The sequence below is a fragment of the Leptonychotes weddellii genome, chromosome 9 (genome assembly GCF_054177405.1).
Source record: "Leptonychotes weddellii isolate Sample4059 chromosome 9, ASM5417740v2, whole genome shotgun sequence".
Classification (NCBI taxonomy): Eukaryota; Metazoa; Chordata; class Mammalia; order Carnivora; family Phocidae; genus Leptonychotes; species Leptonychotes weddellii.
The window spans coordinates 80,061,034-80,088,979 of record NC_138377.1 but is presented as its reverse complement, the minus strand read 5'-3'; the positions used below and the strand labels follow the sequence as shown (position 1 = coordinate 80,088,979).

Sequence of the window (27,946 nt, the reverse complement as noted above, 5' to 3'; positions counted from 1 at the left end):
TCTCCCTCAGTTAATTAACACTCAGTTAAATAGCATTTCTACATTTTAGAATTTCTTTCACACAATCTTACTTCATCCTTTTTACAATCCTGCAAAGTAGATATTATCATTCCTCTTTTTAAATAAGAACTTTGAGGCTCAGAGGGGTTAAATAAACTGTTGTGAATAAAACCTAGTAGGTAGGAGAGCTGGAACTTGAACTCAGATCTTCTTTAAGTTCAGTGCTCTTTTAAGGATAGCACTCCTTATTTCATGATGGCTTTGCTTTGACCTGATAAGCTTTGACACCAAAGAGAAGGTAGGAAAAAGGAGGAATGATGGTTTAGCCCCACCTTTATAGATGTTCTGAATGGGAAGGACCACGTCCCATCAACAGCATGACATTTCCCCTTGAAATGTAAACAAGTCTGGTAGAAGTAGCATCCCTCCCAGCTCACAGGTGTGTCTGCTTAAAAAAGGCAAGATAAATATTGACCCGACATTCCAGAAATAATCTCTTGTCCAGCACATAAGATCTTTGGCAGTTTTTCTCTCTTCCCCCACATTTATTTTTATTACTCATTCTGGAGTAATTTTACTTGTGTTTCTCTGGACATGTTATTAAGTTCATTCCTTGTGTACACCATACCTTACTTCTGTAGCATGCCTTTTGCATTTCTTCAGGCATCAAGTTCTTCTATTGGCTGCCTCCCTTCCAGCCCACTTTTCCACTCTTATCTCTAAATATAAGAATCCTTTTTTTTTTAAAGATTTATTTATTTGAGAAAGAGAGAAACAGAGAGAGGGGGAGATGGAGACAAGCAGACTCACCGCTGAGCAGGGAGCTCAACTCGGGGCTCTGATCCCAGGACCCTGAGATAATGACCTGAGCCAAATTCCAGTTGGACACGTAACCTACTGAGCCACCCAGGTGCCCCATAAATATAAGAATCTTTTATTTTTGCTGGTCTGGTTTCACATTGCAATCACTCATGCTAATAACCTTCCTGTTGACTCTCTTTTCCTCTTCCTCCAAGAACTTTGTCTGATAGATCCTTTCTTTGATGTTCACTTTTCCCCGGAATCATCACCTATTCTTACGTGGCATGTAGTAAACTATTATTTTGTGGTTCGTGTGTGTGTGTGTGTGTGTGTGTGTGTGCACGCACATGTGTGTCTTCTTATGTAAGCATCTTGCACTGCCAAAGAGAATAGGTACTTTGAGGGGAGGGGTCCTGCCTCACACTTTATATTCAAGCATCTAGGCAAGGAACTAAACAGGATAAGCAGTCAAGAAAAGTCCATTGATTATACCATAACTTCACCCAAATCCATTTTTAGAGGCAAGGGGCTCTGATTTATTCTTTACTTTGCATCTTTTGTGACATATTTGAAGATAAAGGAGATGTGCTCAAATTCTTTCTCTGTCTCACATTAGCTGTGTAGCCTTGGACAAGTCAAAATTTTTTTTTGTCCGTTTCTTCTGCTGTAAAACGGGATATGAATACCTGTCCTAGGCCCTCACAGGTTTGTTATAAGGACCACATGAGCTAGTGTTTGTGAAAGAACTTACCAAATTCTAAAGCACTATGTAAGGGATTATAAACATTGTCTCCTCGTGTGCCCCACCCCCTTATATCTTTTATGTGTTCATCTCTGTAAGAAACAGGAATCACTTAGCATCCTTGCTGTAGCATTCCATCTTAACCCAAGCCTAGTTCCCACTAACAGATGCCTTGGCTCAGGTTTCAACAACTGCCATTTACCTGAATGTTTGTTATTCACATTTTCTGGCACAGAAGCCTTCATTTATTTGTTCATTCATTTATTTACTCATTTAACCAATTTGTTTTGAGTGACTACCAGGTACCATGAAGCATGCTTGATGTCCAAGAAGTAATGTAAGTACCTCAAGATATTAACTTGAACTGAATAAAACAGACACACAACTAATTATAGAAGATAATAAGAAATATAATAAGTTATGTATATTGTGTACAGATGTAGGAAGGATCATTTCTGTGGGGGGGGGTAGTGTGTCATGAAAGGTTTCAGAGGAGGTGCTCTTCTATCTTGAAGACTGAGTGGATAGAAAGATAGGGCAATACAGGTGAAAGAAAGAGCTTGAGCAAAACAAAAACACCCTGAGAACAGTAGACAGCTCAGCCAGTAATTTCAGTCACTTATTGCTATGGATTGAGCGAGTACTTATTATGTGGCATAACCTTATGCTAGTTGATGGGGTAACGGGGGATTAGTGTAGGCATCACAGGGGTGGGATGGTGAGGTGGCAAAAGAAAACTAGCTGGATTATGAAGTGCCTTAACCATTTTACTCCATACTGTATTGGAAAGAGTTTTCTCATACGCATGGGAAAGAGTTAAAAAGATACGTGAACCTAGTGCTACCAACTCCTTGATGTTCACTGAAACCCTTTTAGCTTGGCAGGTAGATTACAGAACGGGCTTTAGTGCACACTGGGCAGCGCTGTCTTAAAGGACGGGTTAACAGATACCTAAAGTGACAAGAACATTCACACTTGGGGAAATTCAAATAGTGAATAAACATGTGGGAAAATGTGCCATCTCATCGGTAATGAAAGAAACACAAATTCAAACAAGGCAGGACCCAGTAAGAAAGAAAACCAAGCAAAACTACATCTAAGCCTATTTAGGTGATGGGGAAGCAGGCACCTTAGAGAATCAGAAGGGCAGGGGCAAAAACCTTTAAGGTAAGGGTTCGGTGGGGAAGGTGAGGGATTCTGGGTGCTGCAACCGAGAATTGAGGTTTAGGAATGGAAAGCGCGGGGCGAGGGGGGCATAGAGGTGCAGGAGGTACAGGAAGGGGCAAGACTGGTTCATCCCCACCAAAGGCCTAAACCCCGGCGCTTTGGCATCTCTAAGCAACCGTAAACCCGCCCCGTCTAGAGTAGACCCTTTCGTAATTGGCTCACTAATCCACCAATGGGCGCACAGGAGGACATTCCCGCCACCTCTGGCGCCCGCTTTCAAACAGCCATACATTCGCAACTGCAGGCGGAATTCTCAACCAAGCTTGAGAAAGGCGGAGACTTCCGTCTCCACGCCCAGCCTCGAGCAGGCATGGCCCCGCCCGCCAAGCCAGCTTCTAGCCGGCGATTGAAGGAGGCGGCTGCTCGTCAATGGCCTCAGCGCTTCTGGGTTCGGTTGTGACGAGGAAGGAGCTAGCGGATTAGAGTCCTTGGTAAGGGGGTTTGTTAGAAGTCTGTCTTTGGCGGGGACTAGGGTTTTCCCGTGGTGACAGCATCCGTGGTCTCCGGTGAGTTTCGCTTCGCGGCTGGGCTTGGAGCTGGGGTTGGAGGAGGTGCGGGGTCCTCGGATTCTGGCTGTGGCTTCCCAAGGGCTGACCCGCCCCCTCCTCAAATCCCGTGGTGGTGGACTGTCCGCGGGTTGCGGGACTCAGGCTTTGACTTTGAAGTGTCAGCGAGACCCCGAGTTTCTCCTTACTAGTGACGCGTGGGAAGCCCTCCTCGCCCCCTGCAGGCTGCGGGGGAAACCCTGAGACCCTATCCTGGGGACCCCCGCTGTGGTCGCCCTGGCGCCGTGCCTGGCTCACAGTGGGTGCTCTGTACACGTGTGTTGACCGAGTGCATGTGACGCTGGCAGCCAAAGCCAGCCAAAGCCAGCAGCCCCAAGGCATCCGGTGCAGGCACTCTACAGCTTCGCTCTCGCGGTACCTGTTTGTTGTGCTGTAGTTGACGCCAAACGGAGTTCCTTGGTAAGGCCACTGATTGATTCTGTAGTTCAGCCTGTGGGTGCCTACTTTCTGCATTCTTCAGGCACCTTGAATCGATTTGTCCAAGCTGCTGTCATTAGCACTGATCACAGATTGTCGTCATCATTTGTTTAAATGTCTATACTCTTTTTCTCTACCAAGTCCTGTTAAGCTTTGTAATCTTGAGTGCATGGTAAATAATTGTTGAATAAATGACCAGGCCTCTTAAGCCTGGTATCGCAAGTCTAAAACAGGCTAGTGTGTTCTGGCTATTTTCATTCTAGAAGGGAAGCTAGCATGTAACCAAGTAAGTAGAATTTCCTAGGGCATTTATAGACTAACCCCTTTGTGGCATTTAACCTTTTTAATCTTATGGTCATGAACTTGAGTCTGATTTAAGCTGAATTTCACCATATCCTTCACAATGCATGGCAATTTATATGCGCTTCCTACATACATAAATGTATTCCACTGAGTGAGAGCCTGAAATTGAAGCTGTAAGAAAAGTATAAGAAACATAGTCTGGAAGTGCAAAATCCTCCCCTCCTGCCTAGGGCAACAGGATTGGGAGGGCATCTTGAAGGAGGTAGCATTTTCATCCCAGAAGAGGTTGTGTTAGTTGAAGTAAGGTTTCCCACAGACAGCATATTCACCTTTCTTAGATGTCCTGAATGCTCTTTGTTTGCCTCTTTTGTAGCTGCAGACTCCTATTCATAGGTAACAAAACTAGAATGTATTGATGGGTACATAGTGCTAAGCACTTTATGTTCATTATCTTGTGAATCTTCATAACCAATCTTTGAGGTAGGTACTATTTTTACCCCCATTTTATTAATGAGAAAATGGAAGCAGTGTCTTCAAGCTTGCACAGCTGATAGAAGAGCTAGAATTGAGCCCAGGTTGTCTGAATGAGTGCCCTTATTCTTAACCACTTCAGCAGTATTGTGTCCTTTCTAACCCAAAGTCTTTTCTGTGAAACTTCCCTCAGCTGCCCTTTCTTCTTAGTCAAATTTAATTTGTGCTTTATACTTTCCTCTATTACAGAACTTATTACAATGTATCATGGTAACTGTTAATTTATATCATTGTTTCTCTAAGGGACTGTAAGCTCCCCATGGCTGGTATCATGTCTTAGATACATCTAGGATATAAACTGGCACACAGTAGATGCCGAGGAAAATTTTATTGAAATAATGAATCCTAGAGGGCGGCATGAATGTATCATATTCATTCAACAAATACTTATTGTGTGCCTGCCTTGTGCAAAACGTGGGGGACCTGCGTTTTAATTCTGCCTTCAGAGAGCTTACAGGTTTTTGGATGAGACAAAAACAGTGCTTTTGGTTTTTGATATTTTGTCCAACTAAACACTCATTGGTTTTCCCTCTCATTGCAAGGAGGGCAAAGGAAACATAACCAGTAACAACAAAATGAGTATTGAGACTGAGCTCTTCTGATCTGAGTGTTAAAAAACAAACAACAACAAAAAAGAACATAGTCTTATTAATAGGTTCAGAAAAAGTTAGCTGGGAAGAAAGTATTAACTTTTTAAAAAAGCATACACTACACTTATTCTGCATCTTGATTGTTTAGTGATCAGTCAGTAAATAGAGAAATATGTCATTATTTCTCTTGTTAGTATAGTATCACCAAATTTATTCAAAGGTACTTTTACTAGGACAAGTGTTATTTTTCAATATATTCATATGGTAGTTTTCAGGATGGTTTTTGCAGTTCATATGTTTCACCAGCAATTCATGAGGATATCTCTTTCCTACAAAATAGCCACCACTAGGTGTTATTAACTTTTTTTTTTAATTTAGTAGTTGAAAATCATTTCAATGTTTAAATGACACTGAATTCTTCATGAACTTACACATCTTTTAAGTTAATTGAACATTTAACATTTCTTTTTTTTAAATGAATTGTCATATCAGTTGCCCATTTAAAATTGGGTTGTCTTTTTCTTATTTCATTTTGAAAGTTGTATATTGGGACTTTGTCATGTGTTTTGCAAATATTTTTCTTATGTTACATTATTTTATCTTTTGACCTTGTTAGTGTATTTTTTCATATGTAATATTTGACTTGTTAATGATGTCGTTAGCCATATAAAGATTTTATTTTTTGAGGTTAAGTTTCTGTCAAGTTTTTCCTTTATGGCTACTGGGTTTACTGTCTTTCTATTTTATTTTTTCTTCTAAAGCAGTCTCTTTTATTCTGAATATTATAGTAAAGTCTCTGATAACAGTGGTAATTAGTAGTGATCAATGAGTTGAGGAAAAGCATTGGCTTTTATTTTAAATTTTAGTTAAAATACTAATTATTTATCCACAGTATGTTTATCCAAATTTCTCTTTCTGCCAAAATAGTTTCTTAAGGTCTCCAGTAGTTTGCACTTTTGAGAAGGAAAACTTATTTGTATCTTTTCTTCCCCAGTCTAAAGAGATTTTGGACTTTTCAGATATTTGCAAATTTCTTTAATGACATAGTTTGGATTAAAAAGCCATTCAAAAGACTTACGCTTTGGTCTTTTACATTCTCTTCATTTAAAAATGAAAATACCTTGCAGAATTCACTATTCTCTGAGAAAAAAGTAGCTCTTTATTTAAAATAGCTGTATTTAGCAATAGGCTGTTGTAAATCTTGTTCTTTTTCGATATTCAACAGGAATTGATGGCATGTTAATGAAGGATTGAAAAAAAAAAACCTCTCCTTTCTTTTACCTAATATAGGAGAAATTAACCCAAATCATATTCTGGCTTTAACTATGAAATACAGGAAGAGGTGGAGAATACTGTAAATACCAGAAGCAGGAAAGATGATTTCTGCCCAGAGAATTCAGGGATGTCCTTAAGGTCCAACTTAATCTAATTTCTTTTAAGGAGCCAGGATTTAAATGGGCTAGTATTTTCATTATCTGTTGAATTCTGTAGACTTGATGTTCACTTGCAGTAATGAAAAAACCCTAGAGACATGAGCTTGTGTGAGTGTTTTTCCCCTTACCATTTCAGCTATATAATAGGCTTTTTACAGTCAGGTCTCTAACGTATGCAGGTGTACAAGAAGGTTTTTGTAGCTGTTGGATGGAGATGAGGTTTAGATTCCCTAAACTTATGTATTTTCCCTCTTAGTGAAAAAGTGCACATTTCCCTTCCTCCTTTTAGCTCTGGCACAAGAATAGAAAGGAGCTAGTCTGGTCTAAGAAACAGAAGCTGGAAGAGTTTATGTTGATGGAAGGGGTTTGAGTCGATGAGTTGAAAGGGATGGGCTGGGTGTAGGAACCAGAGAGGGAAGGATAAAGAAGTGGACTGCAGATTACAGTTTGGACAAGAAGCATAATTCAGTCCTTGAAAAACAAACAAAAACTTGATGTTTGGGGATTTTCAGCATTAAAATTCATATTTGTGCTAGTCTGTAACACCGTATTTCATCTATTCTGAAGTGCTCATTTTCAAATTTTAATATCTACAAAGTCAGGCTGCAGTTTAAAATTAGTGATGTGTCATAATTTAATTGGCCACATCTTTTTCTTAGTGGTACAAATGGAATGGTGTCATACGACCAAAGGCGCATTAGGTCTGATGAAGTGGAATATCTTTTGCTTGTAGAGCTATTGGCTTGCATAAAAGTTTGTCATCCTAGTTCTCAACTGTTAACACGAGGGAGCTAAGTTCTTTATGGTAAGATGTATTTGGATGCCTGGGCCTATGCTTCTTTTTTGTTTGTTTGTTTGTTTGTTTTAAAGATTTTATTTATTCATGAGAGACAGAGAGAGGGAGAGAGGCAGAGGGAGAAGCAGGCTCCCAAGGAGCAGAGAGCCAGATGCGGGACTTGATCCCAGGACCCTGGGATCATGACCTGAGCTGAAGGCAGACGCTTAACCATCTGAGCCACCCAGGCGCCCTGGGCCTATGCTTCTTAATTCACTTCCAGTTTAATGACATTTTAGAGCCTGAAAAATGCAGTGAATGAGTTGTGGCTCAGGCTCACATCAAAGTGCGTTTCCCCGGCATGCAGAAGAGAAGAGTGAATGGAAGGCAGTATTAGGCTGGGTAATTGATGACGCCTGCCTACTTTTTTGTCGGGATTATTTGGAACTTTGAAATTCTGGGTAGTCTCCGGTGTAGCATCGATTCCTAAGTATAATTCAAGTCATCAGCAGGCTTTTGACTGTAAGTACCTGAAAACCCACCTCCTGTTGCTGCTGCCGCCTCTGCTACAGCAGTAACCATTCTGCGGAGAGCTGCTGTTGATGCTTCTGGAATTGGAACTACATGGTACAGCTTCACACTCTTCACTTCTGTTTTTCCTGAGTACTTTTTGCGAGAGGCTGATTTTATCAAGCTAAGGAGCGGAATACTTAACACTGATATTTTTGTTGTGTGCTACACAGAGCTTACCAGATCGTAAAGGTTTTTGGGTGGCGATCATTAACTCGGCATTTAGTGGCTCTCTTTGTAAAACATGACATTCGGATTTGTGATACTCAAAGGATGAAGCAAATTGTGGAGGATACTACCTTTGCCATATCTAATAAACCAAATTAGTAACTCTGAGCATATTCTTAAAATTTTTGTTTTGGCATATTTCTAGTTTATCATTTTTTTTGTGGGTGAACAAAAAATCTTGCTGTTTTGTTATACGTTCCAGACCATGAGAAATGTCTAGTCACAGATTTATTAGCTTTTTGCATATTTCTTTTATTTATTTATTTGAGAGAGAGAGAGCTAGCAAGAGAGCACGGGGGGGTTGGGGAGGGAGAGGGAGAAGAAGCAGGCTCCTTGCTGAGCAGGAAGCCCAGAGGACCCAAGGGAGACACTTAACCGGCTGAGCCACCCAGGTGCCCTGCATTTTCCTTTTCTATGAGTTACTGTCATACAGCTATTTTCTGTGAATCACAGTTAATTTGTAAGCATAGTCTTTATGTTTGGAATACCAACCATTTGTTGTGCATGAGTTACATATATCTTTTTCCTGACTGCTGTTGTCTCTGTGTGTGTGTGCGTGTGTGTGGCATCTCTTGTGTAGTTTGGTCTGGGGAGATTTTATGGGATACTTAGAAAGCAAGCGTCTTTCTCTTTCCGCAGGAACATCATGTCCTTAGATTTTGGCAGTGTGGCATTGCAGACACAAAATGAAGATGAAGAGTATGACAAAGAAGACTATGAAAGGGAGAAAGAGGTAAATTTCTCAGAGAAAAGACTCTGAACCCAATCTTAAAGTTTTATTTCCTGATCAAAAAGATATCATCTTGAGTCATTTTGAAGGAATTTGTAATTTTTTGTCACCTCCTAAAACCTGATCAGTATTTGAACTTTTAAAAGGTGGTTGAGTGGAATGCTTCCTTTTTTGAAACAAGACTAAAACACAGTAAATGGTTCGATTCTTTAAGATCTTTTCCTTTAGGAGGTAGTGGTTGGCTTTGGAGGCAGAGACCTAGTTTCTAGTTGCCTGGAACTTTGCCTTGAACAAGTCCAGCAACGTTCTTTGCTTTAGGTAGCTTACATCCTTGTGGAGGCAGGCAGTAAGCAAGTAAACAGATGAACAAAATAATTCAAGTGGGTGTTAAAAATTAGCACTGGTAAGTGCTAAGGAAACAAAATAGGTGAAATTAAAGCAGCTGGGAGGGCACTGGTAAGGGAAGGCCTTTTGGAGGAGGAAATGCCTGAACTGAGACTTGACTCATGAGAAGTAACAGCCAGGCAGAAGCCTGAGGAAGACAAGACATGCAACGAGTATAAAACAGACAAGTTGGGAAGAGCCTGTATATCTGCAGACCAGCCAGAAGGCTGTGGTATGGGGATTGTGTAACCAAGGGGTGAGTGTGGAGACAGCATGAGGAGGTGGGCTAGGGCCAAATCATTTTGTGTCATGGTAAGATGTTTGTATTTTATTCCAGGAGCAATGGGAAGTCAGCGGAGGATTTTAAGCAGGGAAGTGGTATCTGATCATGTTTTTAAAGATCTTGCCATCTGCTGTGTGGTGAATGGACAAGGGGAAAAGGAATAAGAGGAGAAGATTATATTTTATTTATTTATTTATTTTTTAAAGATTTTACTTATTTGACAGAGACAGACAGTGAGAGAGGGAACACAAGCAAGGGGAGTGGGAGAGGGAGAAGCAGACTCCCCACTGAGCAGGGAGCCCGACGCGGGACTCGATCCCAGGACCCCGGGATCATGACCTGAGCCGAAGGCAGACGCTTAACGACTGAGCCACTCAGGCGCCCTGAGAAGATTATATTTTAGATACATAGATGAGTTTAACAGGATTCCTGGCACAGAGTCATGTTCAGTAAATGGAGGCAATAGTAGTAGTAGCACTTGGTGAAAGTCAATTTCTTAGAGTTGTTTTTAGTTTGAGTCAGATTTCTTGATTGCCTATGATGATAGGCTTCTTTTGTACTGAGACTATGCTTGATGCAATCCATTTTCTAATGTATAAAACAATCCTTTTAAATCATTACTGTGGACTCTTATTATCAACAAGAAGCAAGGAATAGGGTCAGTTGCCCATGTAGCTGGAAGTAGAGTTTCGGGTAGAGCTAGAAAACTGGCAGCTCGGTGGATTTTTGCCCATAGACATTTTGTCTTGTTTGGTTGTGCAGTGTTTTTAAAAGTTCAATCTGTATTTAAAGATTGGAAAATTTCATCTGGCTTGTCTTGAAACATCCTAAGCCCTGGCCACATGTGCACATGGCAGCAGGCAGGCTGGATCTGAGCAGTGGCTGTCCCTTCCCAGCTGGCCACGGTCCTCTCACACCGACGTGGGCTTATTCACGTGGACTTGCCACTTCGCTCTTGTCAGTTCTCTGCCAGGTCGCTGAGGGCATTGGCGTCTGTGACCCTGACCAGGGTTTCCGGATTTTGAACGGGGGTCCTTCACAGCAATTGTTGGCGTGAGGATTTTCTGTTACTTTGTGAACTCACAGCATGAGGTCTTCATGACCCTGATGGCTTTGGATAGTTTGCTGGAATTTAGCTACTGGGATTCCTGAGGGGTTCAGTTTAAGTAATTATTATAGTAGACTTTAAAGGCGAAAAAATAATCTGACAGGTGATTTTTCATTGGAAAAGATATTAGAGATGGTTAAGGTATTAGAGGGAACTAATTAGAGGTATATTGTGTGGTGAAAGTTTTAAGGGGGACATTAGTTAAAGAGGCAGTTAATTCTAGGTATATAGAAAATAGCCCTAGGGATCACTTCTTGATTGGTTATAAGCTGGGATAAGGAATTTCCAGAGGAAAAGGAGCTCTTAAGAAGTGAAATACCTAAGAATGAGTGTTTCTAGCAGAGTGGGAGAAAAGAATGTATAGCCAACTTGACTCTGACATGATGATTATGTTTTGTGTTAATAAAAAGTGTTTTTGCCTTTTTATTCTTTTTTAATTTCTTCAAGGGAAGAAGAGATCAGAGACTAGAGGGTTTCAGATTTTCACCAACAAAATTCAGGATTATTCATAAAATTCAGCTTATGTATATTTTGTCACTGCAAGTTAAAATGATAAATCAGCTAATCAAACCTAAGTTTGCATATCCATAGGCCATTTCAACCTCCTCAGGCTGTCTGACCCTACCATAGCAGAACATTTCACAGCTTTGGGTGGTTAAAGAAAAGAGTGGTCTTTTCCTGCTCCCTGGTTGGTAGTTTTGGGATTGACAGCTGCATTGTAAGTGTTAGTAGTGGGCTAATGCATATTGCTTTCTCTACTTAGTGAATCACTTGGTATTCAATTCACTTATGTAGGAGGAATGTCTGTATTCCTGAGGATGTATTATAGGGCCAAGCAGGCCATATCTGACTCATAGTCTACACTGCTAAGGATTTGTGAGATCCTCTCTCTGTAAGTGGTAGAGTAATCCTGATTTTGACCTTCTGGTATGAAGTCCAGTTGCTGAGTTTAATTTTGGTGCTTTGGGGTCAGTTGGGATTTTGTCCACATTTGCCCCTAAGTCAGTGAATAAGCCACAGTCAAGTTCCAACTTCTATGCCATCCCAATAGCAGCTCTATAATTATGATCTTGCCTTTTCCATTTCTGTTTCCTCCATTGTTTGCATTGAAGATTGAGGGGAGAAAGTGCATTTAATCTTCAGAAAAGGAAATAGTCACTTCATTTAGTAAAGCGATTCAATATTCAGAGGACATTTAGACCAGTGGAATCTGAAACCACATGATTAGACCCATATTTTGAAAAAATCTCCAAGAGTTTTGCAGAAAAGTCAGGCACTATAATCATTTCTAAATTCCCTCAGTTCTCAGTGGTATAATGGTAAAAGTTTGGGCACTGTGGGCCAACGCATAGCAGAGAAGTATAACCCACAGCCTCACTCCGTGCTTCACCCAAAACTCCATCTTCTACACAGTAAACAGGGCAGATTAGGGTGCAGATGAGTGAGGGTGATGATACCATGGAAATACGCTGTCACTTCAGTTAGTACTCATCTCACTCCTCTTTCTCACCACTTACTGGGGCATACTACTTTCTTGCTGTGCCATTTGAGAATTATGGCTGTAGTTGTCTTTGCTGCTAAGTAGACCTCATCCAAAGTATTCTAGGCAAACTTTTACTTGGAAAGCTGGCCCAGAGAAGAGGAATTTCCAAGTTCTTTTATTAACTCATTCATAACGTAACAATGTGATTTTTCAAAATACCTTTCACTTAAGTCAGTGTGCTTTGTGATTTCATTATGTGATATTACAGACATATAGTTGTTGTTACTGTTGTGATAGGAGTGGTTACAAGCTCCAAAGTTATTGGTGAACACACAGCTTAAGGTAGACTGTCATTTGGGATCTTCCAGTTTGCTGGAGTATACATGTACTTTTCTGCAGTGTCCTCAGAAACAGTTCTGTGATTATGGCTTGCTTCTATGTATGTACGTATGCATTTTGGAGCAGAAGTACTAGTAACCTGTGCTGTCAAGATAACACTTGCTGATGAGGGTTCACTTAGTAATGATCGATTTGAAGCCTGGAAAATGATCTTGAGGAGAAAGGTAGGTGGTTTAAGTAGCAGATGGCAGAGAGAAGCTCACACCTGGCCATGCTGATTTGAGTCCGTTTGGATTTTATATCGGTGCTTCTCTAATAGAATAGTAAAGCTCATTTGAGCTTGAAATCCTGTATTTTAAAGAGGTAGGGTTTCCATTGCACAGCCTTTCTTCTACTTTTTAATTGCCTTGTTTGATGTAATTATAGAAAGATTTTGACATTTTGTCCCCACTAGAGGGAGTTATGAAGCTAGTATTTGTTTACATTTTATATTATTTGACTTATTTAGTGGCACTTTCTTGTCATCACCGGAGAAAAAGAAACAAATGGTTTAAGTATTCATATGCTTGATGTTTTTCTTTAGCAATTTCTTATACTTTATCTGGATTGTACCTTTGAATATTTCTCATAACATACAGGTGTTTTTCAGGGGCTGTCACGATGGGAACAAAAACATAACTCTGGCTGACTGTAGCTTGGTTGTACACAAAGAGGTAGAAATAAGTGTCTTCCAGTGACTAACGAAATGTCATGTAGAAGAAAACTGGAGTGAGAATGGAGAGATTCAGGTTCTGCTGCTGGCTCTGGAGCTGTAACTCTCTTTCCTGGGCATGCCACTCACCTTCTCTGGGCCTTGGTTTGCTCCTTTTTAGAAGGAGAAATTTGCCTTGGAGGAGCTCCAGTGTTCCTTCCAGGCCTAAAGTTCTGTGTCATTTGTGGGGCAGCCGATAGTTGTCTAACAGATGCTGCCGTATTTCTTTTTCAGGTATGTGGCAATCTAGACACAGTTTTCCCCACTAACCTAAAATTTAGTTTAACTAATGGAATGGACTTAAAAAAAAAATCTTCATGTAATATAATTCATGAACTAAAACTCTGCCTGCCAAGTTATTTGGCCCTTTATCGTTCCCATACTGAGCCTTTTCGAGGAGGTTTTTAACTTGGCTCTTAGGTTAGAATGAAGATTCTGTTTAGTGTATACCCATGAAAGCACTATTTAATAATTTACATTTTAAAGTATCAGAATCTTTTCAGTATACTTATGAGGTAACCTGTTTAAGAGCCATATGAATGTTGGCTACTCCATTTGCTGCTTTTCTCCGGGGAGATGTATGGTTTGTAATCTGAGAACTCTTGCTTTCATGAGTATTGAAGATTATAGTCTTCGAAGACAGTCTGTTTAGTTAATTTAAGTTGAAAACCCTAACAAGGAACCCTCCTACACTGTTGGTGGGAATGCAAGCTGGTGCAGCCGCTCTGGAAAACAGTATGGAGGTTCCTCAGAAAGTTGAAAATAGAGCTACCCTATACGACCCAGCAATTGCATTGCTGGGTATTTACCCCAAAGATACAAATGTAGTGATCCAAAGGGGCATATGCACCCCAATGTTTATAGCAGCAATGTCCACAATAGCCAAACTATGGAAAGAGCCAAGATGTCCATCAACAGATGAATGGATAAAGATGTGGTGTGTGTGTACACACACACACACACACACACACACACACACACACAGGAATATTATGCAGCCATCAAAAAATGAAATCTTGCCATTTGCAACGACGTGGATGGAACTAGAGGGTATTATGCTAAGTGAAATAAGTCAATCAGAGAAAGACAAGTATCATATCTCACTGATATGAGGATTTTGAGAAAGAAGGCGGAGGATCATAGGGGAAGGGAGGGAAAAATGAAACAAGACGAAACCAGAGAGGGAGACAAACCATAAGAGACTCTTAATCTCAGAAAACAAACTGAGGGTTGCTGGAGTGGTGGGGGGTGGGAGGGATGGGGTGGCTGGGTGATGGACATTGGGGAGGGTATGTGCTATGGTGAGAGCTGTGAATTGTGTAAGACTGATGAATCACAGATCTGTACCCCTGAAACAAATAATATATGTTAATAAAAAAAATTAAAAAAAAAAAACCCTAGCAAAAGGTTTACCCACTGTTCTCTGTTTTACATTCCCCCTAAACATAGGCATTTTGGATGTTCTGCGTGGGTTATTGCAAAGTGTTTTGCTGCTGAAGTTCTTTGAGTAAAGGTAGAGGAGTTTATGGAATGGTTTAGATTGCATTTCAGTAGAAGCCTTAGCAATGGCAAATGATCTTTTTTCTAAGGGGGGTGTCTGTTTAATTATTAAACTCAGTTGACACACAATAACATCCCACTGAAAAGATTGCATTTGCGACCAAAAAGCAGTCTGATGAATTTGGGAAAGTAATGAGTGGAATTAAATGTCATCATTTATAAAAATTGTTCTCTTTGCCCTTGAATCTGTTTGGTAGCTAGGTGGATCTTTAATGGGGAAAATTTATAGTTTATAAAAATCTCTACTTGGTAACATGCTAAGTTGATCTGATAATTCTGTGTTTTATGGCACAAGGTTCAATGACCGAAAGCAAAAACTATTTGACAGTGTATATGAAAAGGGCACACTTTGATCCTGGGACTGGAAGCCTTGGGGGTGGGATTTTGTTCCTGAATGGCCTTATTAGGAGGACTCACTTCATTTAGCTTCCCTCTGTCCTGAGAGTTATGGGAGCCAAGGAATATGGCCCAGCTATGCCAAAGCACTTCATGGAGAAATTTTTTGAAGGTGAATGAAATGCTTTCAAATTGTTAGCATATATGTAAAATATTTTATAAGAAACTAAATACTATAGGGATGATTTTGCCAGTTGATAAGTTCACCTGTGGATCTGGAAGCATTTTGATGAACTTATTGCTTATGCTCAAATTAATTTTCCTCTGTGGATGCCAATTTTGTTAATTTTGTGGTGTCACAGAGAAAGCTGCAAGAACTGCTTAGTTATCGTATAGCTTTTTCTAGGTGAGAGGAAAAAGTGTACCTTTCAGATGTCCCTGTCAAGGTTCCCCTTAATTATAAGGTTATGTACTTGAATCTCACTGAAGGTTTAGAAGAAAATATTCTTTCTGTACGGGAGTCCTTACTTGATGTAAGTATGAGAGATTTATTTTGTTATTTTTCTCTGTGTAGTATGTGGGAGTAGTCTTTTTCCTTAAAGGAGTGATGCATAATTATAGACAAAGCAGGTTGGACTACTTTTAAAAGACCTCATATATGTTTTTTACTTAGTGAATTTTGTGTCTTTCTCAAATCACTTTGCTACCTTTCACTTGAGGCATACGTATAGTATACTAATATGTTGATGTGTTTAACTTTTAGTGGTTCTTTTGTGTTTCTTATTCTTTATATCTTTGGGTCAACTCTGATATGGCTAATTCTCAGAATGGTTTTTCAATTACTCAGCATGAGCAGGTGACCAATAAATCAAGGTCTTGGTTATTAATATTAATATCAAATAAATTTTGAGATGCTTTTCATTGGAATAGAATATTTTTTCTTGTTTCATTTTTAAAGAACAATGGATTGAGAAAACTTTTAAAAAAAAATAATACAGTGAATATTAGAAATATATGTGGGATCAAGGAAGTATCCCCCTCCCCTCTTCACATACCCCATTTCCATTCCCAAATTTGACTTCTTCAAAACCCAGTTAACAATTGGAGCATTCCTTTCAGACCTTTCTTATAATAATTTTTTTTTTTTTTTTAAAGTGGGCTCCATGCCCAGTGTGGAGCCCAACACAGGGCTTGAACTCATGACCCTGAGATCAAGACCTGAGCTCAGATCAAGAGTGGGGCCTTTAACTGACTGAGCCACCCATGTGCCCCCATAATATTTTCATTTAACTTTTCACATATGTATTTTCTGTCAGGAGGTTTTTGATTGTAAATGTAATACTCAGATATGTTTTATAGCTACATTTCATTTTTTCTAAAATGGGTAAAAACAACTTGCCATAGACTAAGCCGTAGATCAAGGAGCATCTCATTTTTTTCCCATGTCTTACAGAGTATTTAATATCTTTCACTTATTGTGGGACGCCTGGGTGGCTCAGTTGGTTAAGCGTCTGCCTTTGGCTCAGATTATGATCCCAGGATCCTGGGATCAAGTCCTGCATTAGGGCTTCTGCTCAGCAGGGAGCCTGCTTCTCCCTCTGCCTGCCGCTCCCCCTGCTTGTGCTCGCTCACTCTCTGACAAATAAGTAAATACAGTCTTTAAAAAAATTTAAGAAAATAAAATTCCCTCATTGCATAATTTTATGGGGTTCATTTATGCACTGTGGAGGACTCAGTCAACTTGTTAATTTAACTGGTGCTTACTTTTAAAGAGAAGTCATAAGCAGCCCTCTTCTGTTTAATAATATAATATTTGAATATTCTGATTGCTATAAATTTTAAGACAATATATTGGGAATTGAAGAAAGACATTTACAGATGTTGAAATTGAACAAATTAGACCATTCATCTCTTAATCACTGTTTATCTTGAAACAATAAATGAATTTACCTAGTTTTTATAGGTAGAATGCTTAAAGATGTGATTTATCTAGAAAAAAATTGGGGAGTGAAATCAAATGCTTTTATGTCAGGTTTGGAGTTACGCTTTTGAGAGTGCTCTGTAGCTTTGTAGAAAACTGAGTCTTTTTTTTTTTTTCTTCAAAGATTTTATTTACTTATTTGACAGAGAGAGACACAGAGAGAGAGAGGGAACATAAGCAGGGGGAGTGGGAGAGGGAGAAGCAGGCCTCCCTCGGAGCAGGGAGCCAGATGCGGGACTCGATCCCAGGACCCTGGGATCATGACCTGAGCCGAAGGCAGACGCTTAACGACTGAGCCACCCAGGCGCCCCGAAAACTGAGTCTTAAAGCTCCCTTTTTACTCAACTGTGTCACCAGAGCCGAGTATCATGTATCTTTTCATTGCTGGAATTAGATGGCAGTCTGCTAATTAGTCACTCTCCAAGGGGTTTCTATCACATTATTACAGCTTTTAAGAGCTTCTGGGCCACCTGCTGCTGCTGGTGGTACTACTGATCTCACCACCTGGGCGAGGGAGAGCTGGCTACTCAGATTCCCAGGGGGATGTGTGATTGTCAAGTCCCCAAGGTCTGATTACTGGTAGAACAGGGCTCTGAGACCCAAGTCTGCCGCATGATAACATAATACGGTGATTGTACCATTATCATGACTTGCTGTGTTTCCATAAAGAAGGTTTAAAATTCTATTGTAATGTTAAGTGTATTTAAATCTAAGACATTTGTAGAAAAAAAGCCTTCTAGTATAAATCCTGATATTATGCATTCCCCTGAACATAATTTGTGTGGAATTTCAAACATTTATTAAACGGAGAAGTTAGGAACGTCTTTGACTTCTCAAGTCGAAGTCACTTGTTGCAAGGCAACTTTGGTTTGGCATCTCATGTTTCAGTCAGTGTGATATTGATGCTGACTTTCCTGTCTCAGTTGCAGCTGTTACTCACCGACCTGCCGCACGATATGCTGGATGATGACCTGTCCTCCCCCGAGCTCCACTATTCCGACTGCAGCGAGGATGGCACAGAGGGAGAGTAAGGACCTAAAATCACTTGCACTCATATGTTGCAATTCTATAAGGCTCTTTCTTTTGACTCTCTGTAGGCAATAATGGACATGGTTGTAAAATTGTAGACTAATTCTTAGAATTTTAGGTGAAGGTTAGAGAGGGAAGACGTTAAAATCTTGGGGTTCTTTGTGATATCTGTATCCAAATAAGTGATGGGCTCTAAATCTAAAGTATTGATTTTTCCCAAGACTACATCGCTCTGAGCAATTGGAGATGAATTGGCGTGAGCATCAAGTGCTCCCTAAATCTCAAAGTGTAAATGTAAGTATCGAGTTGATAATGACTTTGGCGAGGGTGGGAATAGATCTTAGTGCCTTTGTTTTACTCTTGTTATCTACTAGGACTATAATGAGATTCGGGATGTATATATTGGAGAGAAAAGTGGCAACGGCTGGGAAGACAGTCAAAGTAAAAATGACGACCAGCGTCCTGGCTGCCATCCCAAAGAAGGTGAAGATGAATGTGGAAGTGGTTATACTCCTCCAAGTAATTATGAACAGACAGATTTATATCACCTTCCTGAAAACTTTAGGCCATATATCAATGGTCAGAAGCAGGAATTTAATAGTCAACCAACCAATGTAATTAAATTTTCAGATCCTCAAAGGAATCATTTCCAGGTATTATAAGAACTTGACTTTCAGGAGTTTGTGTGTATGTGTGCACCCATTTGTTTGTATGTGTATGTGTATATTTAAAAAATGTATGTAAGTGCAATGGTAAGCTTTATTTTAAGTACAAAAATCCCTGAGAGTGCTTTTGTTCAGGCTCGTGCTGAATTAGTCATGCTGTTTTCTGTTTACAATCTAATGAAATCATGATCTTAAGTTAGAATTTTAAAGGAGACTTTCCAGAAAGAGTTAAATGGTAAAAGTTAAGTTTGCCAAACATAACCATCCTCATTTACTGCTGCTTCTGGCTTCTACCACTTCACCATGCTTCAGTGAGAAGCTATGTTCGGGTATCTTGGTATAGTTTTAAAGTGGTAAATCTATGTAGATGATACCATTTAGTTACCTTGATTTTCTAGCCCACCACCTTTATAACAAATTTTAGGTTGAATACTTCAAATCTGTTATCTGTTTTGAGATGATACAGCAGTAGACAGGATGAATGTTAAGGAAAGAAACAGATTTTTTGTCCCCCCCGCCCCCGGGAGTTTATTAATGAGCTAAGACCCTAGGATATAGGTGGCTGCCTCTTAGACTTTTTGAGTGACATTGATTTTGCCAATAGCTTTTCTCTTTTTGCCAACAGCTATTCTGTGTCGCCCAATGACGGGATGACTTTGCGATCCTTTTAAGGTGGTCATTTTCTATCTCTATGGAATATTAATTATTCCACAAGTGTTATTGAATATTTATTATATACGAGGCATGTTCTTGTTATTGAATATGTACATTTTTATGTTCCCAAGATGTTGGCATCACCTAAATCATTCTTAAATATTTATATACGATCTTATTTGAATTCTTGAGTGTTATTTATGGAATTGGCCCCATTATATGCTCAGAAGTACAATTAAGATACATAAAATTACATATTATAGACTTTTAATTAACAGTGTTAAATGACTGTAAGTGGTATTTTTAAGCAAAGATGTATGTATAAAGTTTGCAATGGTACCACAATTAAATTTCCTGACAAAATTGAGGCGTCTAATTCAGATCATTTTCAAAGAAAAGGCCAAATCCTGATTGTCAATTTCATTTATCATCTTTTGATAGCAATATGTTACATCACAAGGTCCTAGTTGTCAAGCTTTGGAACCATATAAAGTGACATATAAACCTTATCAGGCTTCTGCCCAGAATAATGACTCACCAGCCCAGGAGATAGCAGGAAGTGACACATTTGAAAGCCTGCAACAACAATTTTTAGGAGCTAATGAAAGTATGTATCAAGTTTATATTTATTTCTTAATAACAGAATTGGAGAGTTTTGAACACTGACATACTCTATTATTTTTTTCTTAAAGTATGATAATGGGATTGTGGTTGATTTTTTTTTTTTTTAAGTTCCATTATTATTAGAGATCCTGAAGTATTTATGAATAAACTGATATGAAGTCTTGGATTTATTTTAAATAATATGTTGTTGGGGGTAATGTTAGGGGGAGATATAAATAAAGCAAGACTGACCATGAGTTTGTAGTTATTGAATCTGGGTGATGGGTTCATGGGGTTCATTGGACTCTTCTCTCTACCTTATATATTTGAAACTTACCATAATAAAACATGAATAGAAGTTCTTCTCAACTGTATATTTCAGTTGTTCTAGCTGGTTAAGACTTTTCTTTGGATAACATGTTTTTCTTACTGATTTGGAAATTGGAAAATGAAATCGAGTTTTCTCTTCAATCTTAGATTTTTCATTACTACATAGAAATGTAATTTAGTAAGCCAGCCATTATCATCTTAAGTTTTTCTTTTAATTTTTAGACTTTTAGTGTAATAATTAGGCAACTCTGATATAAAGTACTTAATACTCAGAATTTAAACTAGAGTTATCTCAGGTTTTGTCATGTAGCATTTGCCAAAAAAAATTCCCTTTACATAGTGCAGGTATAAACATGAGAATGAGAAAAGCGTTACTAGAGAGTTTGGAGGAGATGAAACACCCGAAATCAAAAGCCATAATTTATGCTCTGACTGACCTGAATCAGCGATTCCTACATTTAACTTTTATCGTCATGCTCTCTGGCATGTGAAATAGCTTCTACTTATTGCGCATGTTGAAGAGCCAGTGTGACTCTAGAGTGTGACAGCAAGCTGGTTGTTTGTTTCACATTGAAGAAGCCGGGGGAAAGTCATCGACTGTTCTGGATTTCCCAGGCTACACTGAGAAAACTGGACTGCATGCCCTAACTTCAGAGCGTTGCTTCCGTCATACACATGTGCCGCACAGTAGTTCTAGGGGAGGCCAGGCCTCACTTTATCCAGCAGGAGTCGACAGCAAATATGGGGTCACCTCTCGTTGTTCAGAGGGTTTTATGGAATGAGATGAGGCGGACAGCGTGTGTGGCATAACTGGTTTTAGGCTGAGTAAGCATCACGTCAGTGGCCTAACATCTTGGTACTTTTTCTCTCAGTTCTACTGTGTTCAGTTACATTTGATTTTCTGGTCTTTCTGCATAGATAACCTTATGTCACTCTCAGCAGTCTGCATTTTATCAAGTGATTTATTTTTTTGTTTAAGTTACACGTTTGCCTAAATTTGACATTTGGAAGTTAATTAGATAACCTAATGGCACCGTAGTGCTGAATTTAGTGATTACAGCTTCTTAGCCACAGTAGTTAAAAAAATGACTTTGGGGAGAGGTGTGGCCTGTAGACTGCTCATTCCTGGGCTAGTCCTGTTCTAAGTTGACTTGTAACAAAGTTTTCAGTCTTCATGGGTTTCTTTTGGTCTTAACCTTATCTCTTTTTAAAAAAGAAGATTTTTTTGTTTGTTGGCAAGTAGAAGCATTCATAGTTCTAGAAGAAAATGAAGAAAAGTATTTGTCATTTTGTTGTTGAAGCACTATCCTCCTCCTCCACATCACTTTTTCTCTTTTCCCCCCAGTCATTTTTAAGTGGTCCCTAAAATGACTTTAATCATTTCTGAAAGGAGACCTCAAAATTCTTTATTAACTTATTCACTGATTTATTAATACAGCAGTTATGTGCTAGCATGAACATGAATATGATGTAATTCCCTCTCCTGTTTAAAATATTTTGAGAAGAATTTCTAGAAATGTTCTTTAAAAATGGCTTTATAGAAGCTGATGTACTTTTTTCCCCCAATTTTATGAGAGCATAGAACTCTGTTCCATTGTAATTGGTATATGCTTTTTCTTTAGCCAAAATGGTAGTGACTCAGGGTTATACTCTAGACCAGTGACTTCTTAAACTTTTCTGGCAGTGACCACAGTAAGAAGTACCTTTTTTACATTGTGATGAGGATCTATGTAAATAAGTGTATAACTAAAACAAATGTTTCACGAAATAATCATTATTCATGCTGCACTCTGATATATTCTGTCTTATTTTTTTTTTTTAAATGCTAGTCACAATCCATTGAATTGATTTCATGATACTAATGAGTTGTATCCACAAATTTACATTTGGGTATGCTTTTATCTAATAAATTATCTTTAATTTTAATGCAGATTCTGCAGAAAATATGCAGATTATCCAACTTCAGGTTCTTAACAAAGCAAAAGAGAGACAACTAGACAATTTAGTTGAAAAGTTAAATGAAAGTGAGCATCAAATTAGATATCTGAATCACCAGCTTCTAATAATCAAAGGTAAGATGACACCTGTTGGGTGCTGTCATTTATGAGGTATACTAAAGCTAGATACCTTGTTTCTAACAGCTCATTTTAAATATGAAGCTTAGAGAGTGGATGCACTTGGTCAGAGGGCTCATAATGAGTCCATCAGAATGAAACAAAAACCCAGGACTTTTGACACCTTGCCTTGGATTACTTCTCACTAGAACATTCTATTTCAAGGTCCTCATTTTCTCCCTCTTTCTCTTCTATCAGTGAACATTATTTAACTATGCTGATAGCATTCTGTCCTAATAAGTTGTTGATTCCTTATGTAGTTTACCTTGGCTGAAGTATTCCAATTCCCAGAGAGACTTGTGTTTAGCTTGCAGTACATTTTCTAAGCCTGCAAGTTAATGTAGGATTTTAATCCAAGTGAGTTAGTGATCCTGAACTCCTTTGGGCGTGTCAAGGAGAAAAATAGAGCCATTACTGGGAGAAGCACATAGAGGAAACACAGTTTCAAGTTATAATTGCTTACTCTTCATGCTTTCTGTAGTTTTGGTCAGTGGTGAACTTTTCATTTGTAGAATAATTTTGTGACTGAACTCTAGCTTGTTTCAAACTTAATTGATAGTGAAAAGGTCCCTTTCTGTAATGTTTATAAAATTTATTTTGAGAGAAGAACTTGTAAACTGTTACAGTAAAGTATGTGGGAAGAATTTAAGATTAGGTGAATTTAAAAGTTCATTGCATATATGCAATGAAAGCAAATAGTCCTCAGATTCCTTCTTTGATTAGCAGGGACTTGTCACATCTATGTAGCTTCTCAAGTAAACAAATGCTAAAATCATTGTTAGGAAATCTTGTGGTTCTCAAAAGTATACAGTAAGATTTTTGAGGGAAGTGGTTCTGGTTTTCTCAGTTTTTTGGTACCACTCAGGCATTCTTTTTTTTGGAACTTTCCTGGTTTTCTCTAAATCAACTGAAGTTTACTATCTGAATTGCACTGAACATTTATATGATACAGATCTGATATTTGATAAGAAATTGTGAAAATAAGTTACTATAACAGTAACTTATTATTTATATAAACATTTTTAATGTTGTAGATGAAAAGGATGGCTTGACCCTCAGCCTCCGAGAATCACAGAAACTCTTTCAGAATGGAAAAGAGAGAGAGATACAGCTTGAAGCACAAATAAAAGTGCTGGAGACCCAAATACAAGCACTAAAAGTGAACGAAGAACAGGTAAGTATTTGTCATGATTATTTATGGTAAAAGGTTATTTATTACAGTGAAACGTTTACTTAACTTTTGGTAATGTAGGACTAAATTTAGCAGAACTTGCAGTTTATATCTTCTTCCACCATAAGCCTGTTTTTGTTTCCCTTACTTTGGAGGGATGGTGCTGACATCAGCCCAGGCACCTGCGCACCAGATAAAAGTCTGCAGGAGACCTCAGCTCGTCTCTTCCCTTTCATCCAGTCAGCTCCTACCTTCTGTTGAGTCTCCGCATTTCTGTCCACATGTCCCTGATTCGGGATTTTACCGTTTGTTGTACAAGTGTCTTAACTAGTCTCTAGTCTTTTTTTTTGGTGGGGGTGGGGGGGGTGGGGGGGGAGGGAGAAGGAGAGAGATAATCTTAAGCAGGCTCCATGCCCAGCATGGAGCCCAACGCGGGCTTCATTTCATGACCCTGAGATCATGACCTGAGCTGAAATTGAGAGTTGGACACTTAACTCACTGAGCCACCCAGGCGCCCCTAGTCTCTAGTCTTTGACTACTTCTCCAAATTCTCTCTTATGGCCAATCTTTCTAAAATACTGATTGTTTTTCCCTTGCTTAAGGCCTGACCCCACTTTACTTGTGGGATGAAGTGTGGCATGGAAATGGCCATGTGATCCTTGCCTACCTCTTCCCTTATTTTCCTCAAACTCAGTAGTGTGTGTGTTATTTTTATGTACTTGTATACACCGTCTCTTCTCACTGGAAGGTCCTTCCCGCAGCACACTCTAATTGGTTAACACCCCCTGCTCATGGGTTTCCTTTTCCTAAGTCTTCCCTGCCTTCCAGCACATAATAATAGATGGTCAGTATATGTTGAGTGAATGTTGTTGGTGAAAACTGATGTAACCTGTACATATTTTGTCTTACATATTTCTCTTTTCCACTCTGATACTATCATGACTATAGTTTTATGGTGTGTTTTGAAATGTGGTAAACAAGGGCTACAGTTAGTATTCTTAAAAAAAATTGTAGCTCTTTCTCACATTTTCTTTTCTAGATTTTGCATATCAACTTTTTATGTTCGTAAAAAATCTTGTTGAGATTTTGATTGGTGAGGCATGAGGCATTGTGTTTACCATTTTATCGATGAGTTAATCAAGTTTTGGAGAGGTCAAAATTACTTGCCCAAGGTTACAAAGCCAGTTATTGACAAAACAGCAGCACCTAAATTTCCTGACCCCAATAGACTTGCCTTTAAAGTGGTGGCACAGGGAAGCCTGGCTGGCTCAGTTGGTGGAACGTGTGACTCTTGATCTGGGGGTTGTGGGTTTGAGCCCCACGTTGCGTGTAGAGGTTACTTAAAATCTTAAAAAAAAAGACAAAAGTGGTGGCACATTCTTTGATTAATGAGATAGATAGCCATTTAATGGTTGGAAATGGTCACAAGTCATTGGTAGCCAAGCTTGGTGGGGGGTGACTCATGAGAGTGATACCATTTTGGAGGTGGGGAAAGAGGGTGGTTAAAACTGAAAGTGACAAGCCTGGTGAAAGGTATTAAAGAGGGTATGTATTGGATGGAGCACTGGGTGTTATACGCAAACAATGAATCATGGAACACTACATCAAAAACTAATGATGTAATGTATGGTGATTAACACAACATAATAAAAAAAAATTGAAAGTGACTATAAAATCTGAGTTTGGTTTTGGGTGAGACGTGTGGCTAGTTCTAAGGATGGTTTCATGAAAGAATTTAAACAATGCTGTTTCATATCTGGTTCCTTATCCTTCAGGTGTCAGCTAAAACAAGCTGCCTTATATCTAGAGTAGCCCATAGCTCCATATTCCTACTCTCCTTCATCATGCCATAGGCTTTTACTCTATTTTAAAACTATCTGAAATGATCTCATTTGTTTACTTGTTATTGTTTATCTCTTCTCACTAGAAAATAATAAGAGTTTGGACCTTGCCTGTCTTGTCATCATGTCCTTAAGTGCTTAGAACCCTGCCTAAGTTCTGCCTAAAGTATTCACATTATTGAGCAAATGAATAAATGTCATAAGCACTTTAAACAGTATTCGAATAGTCAATCTCCGGAATAGAAATGAAAAATAAGCCTCATTTGAAATTTTAATTTTTGTGTGTAAGAGACTATGAGCATTTTTAACTTTTTGAAAATTGATAGTTCTTATAAAAAGTTGAATTGCTTTTATGTAGTAAAATGTTACAACTTTTAGATCTTTTTATAAGTTAGACGTTGCATGTATAAAAAATAAGGCATAATGAAAACAAATAAAAGCAACAACAGAATCACCTAGTGTACTGATTTTCTATCATTGGCATAAATTTAATGGCTTGAAACAATGCGTAGAAGTCTGACATGGGTCTCACTGGGTAAAAATCAAGGTGTCAACAGGGCTGTGTTGCTTTTTGGAGGCTCTAGGGGAGGATCCATTTTCTTGCCTTTTCCAGCTCCTGGAGGCCAGCGGCATTCCTTGGTTTGTGGCCCATTTTCATCTTCAGAGCCAGAAGTCACTGGTTCTGACTTTCCTGCCTCAATTTTCCTCATTTAAGGACCTTTCTGGATATATTGGGCCCACTCAGATAATCCAGGATAATTGTTTTTATTTTAAGGTCATCTGATTAGCAGTTTTAATTTGGTCTACAGCCCTACTTTTTCCCTTGCCATGTAACATAACATATTCACAGGGTTTAGGGATTAGGACATGGACCTCTTTTGGGAACCATTATTTAGCCTAGTACACCATTATTATTCAACAACTATATAGGTACAGTTTTCAAAACTTTGTTGTTAACAAGTGATCGTTGACAGTTTTTATCAGTCTGTCAAGAAACAGTTGTCATTTTTCTGTGACCCAGCAATTGGATTGGCCCCCACACTTGGCTCACAGAGCAATGCCAACAGCACTGGGACCACTGTTGTAGCAGCAGATTCCTTGTCTGGTACCCACATCACTGTCATGCTGAGCAAAATCCTCCATCACTCTCCTCAGGTAACTACAGAGTCTTTTTCTCAGTGGATGTTTCCAGCAACCATGGGCCTGATGGGTCCCAGCTAGAGAAGTCTTAAGAAACTAAAGCCACTGTAGGGAGACCCTTTCCTTGTCTATATTCTTCTTAAAGGATGGTTGATTTTTAGCGTTACAGTCCATAAAGAGAGCACAGAGTCAAAATACCATAAACTTGGCTATCCTGTGTTTATCCACTAGATGATTAAGAAGTCCAGGACAACTGAAATGGCTCTGGAGAGCCTGAAGCAGCAGCTGCTGGACCTCCGTCATTCAGAATCACTTCAGCGTGCTAGAGAGCAGCATGAGAGCATTGTGATGGGCCTCACGAAGAAGCATGAAGAGCAAGTGTTGTCCTTACAAAGGAAATTGGATGCTACAGTTACTGCGCTTAAGGAACAGGTTAGGATGATTTCACATGAGCAACTGTTCTAAACGAGTAAGGCTGGTTATTTTTTGTAACTGATATTTTGTGGTTCAGCATGCTTGCAGTAGGTGTTTATGAGTAAAACTTAAAAGCCAATGATTTTTAATCTGTGAAGATGTCCTGAAGGCTTAATTTTGGAAATTCTTTCTCTTATAATTGGTTAGTGCTTTCTCAATTCTCACAATACTAGTCCTTTATTTGTAGAGTATTTATACATACTGTTCTTGTTGCCCTAGAGTAAATCCATACTGAAAAGAGTGAGTGTTCTGGGAGCTGGTCTGAACTTGAGAGGTTGTCCTGGTAGCTTAACCAGTAGAAAGCCTTTCTTGGGCAATTTACCTGTCAGTAAATATTGTCTAGAAGTGGTTCTTGGGAGAAGAGTTAATTTTTGAGAATAATGTAATAACATAAGGAGGAAAGTCTGGTCTAAAATCACTGAGATGTGAAACTTGAGCATCTCTCACAGTCTGTATTATTTTTGCCCCAAAGGGAATAAAGTGTAAGATGAGGGTGACTCAGGTGGTGGGTTTGCTTGTGTCCCAAACCCCAGGTAATCACTTGAAGGAATAAAATTTCAGAGTGCACTTTTCTTCTTGTAATTTCAGAATTAATTTAACCCAAGGGAAAAGAGCTGAAAAGTAAGATGGGAGGGTACGGCCAATCCCACCACCCTTAAAATTCATCCTGATTTGGGTTGTTATTTTTTATTTATATGACTGACTAAATTTTTCCATGTGTTAGGTAGAAGTACATAAGATTATGTACATAAGTACTGCATTATTGCCAGTAATAATTGTATACCAT

General features: G+C 39.0%; 1 protein-coding gene across 1 annotated transcript in view; it reads left to right on the top strand.

Moving 5' to 3' along the window:
- The first annotated feature begins 2,740 nt into the window (after positions 1–2,740).
- CEP152 (centrosomal protein 152) overlaps positions 2,741–27,946 on the top strand; it is an 88,782-nt gene continuing 63,576 nt past the window's right edge. The window contains exons 1-9 of the mRNA XM_081831048.1: positions 2,741–3,276; positions 8,823–8,916; positions 18,062–18,165; positions 18,389–18,461; positions 18,542–18,820; positions 19,928–20,093; positions 22,351–22,491; positions 23,568–23,707; positions 26,917–27,117. Coding sequence (XP_081687174.1) covers positions 8,830–8,916; positions 18,062–18,165; positions 18,389–18,461; positions 18,542–18,820; positions 19,928–20,093; positions 22,351–22,491; positions 23,568–23,707; positions 26,917–27,117 — 1,191 coding nt within the window. The 5' untranslated portion in view covers positions 2,741–3,276; positions 8,823–8,829. The remainder of the gene's footprint in view (positions 3,277–8,822; positions 8,917–18,061; positions 18,166–18,388; positions 18,462–18,541; positions 18,821–19,927; positions 20,094–22,350; positions 22,492–23,567; positions 23,708–26,916; positions 27,118–27,946) is intronic.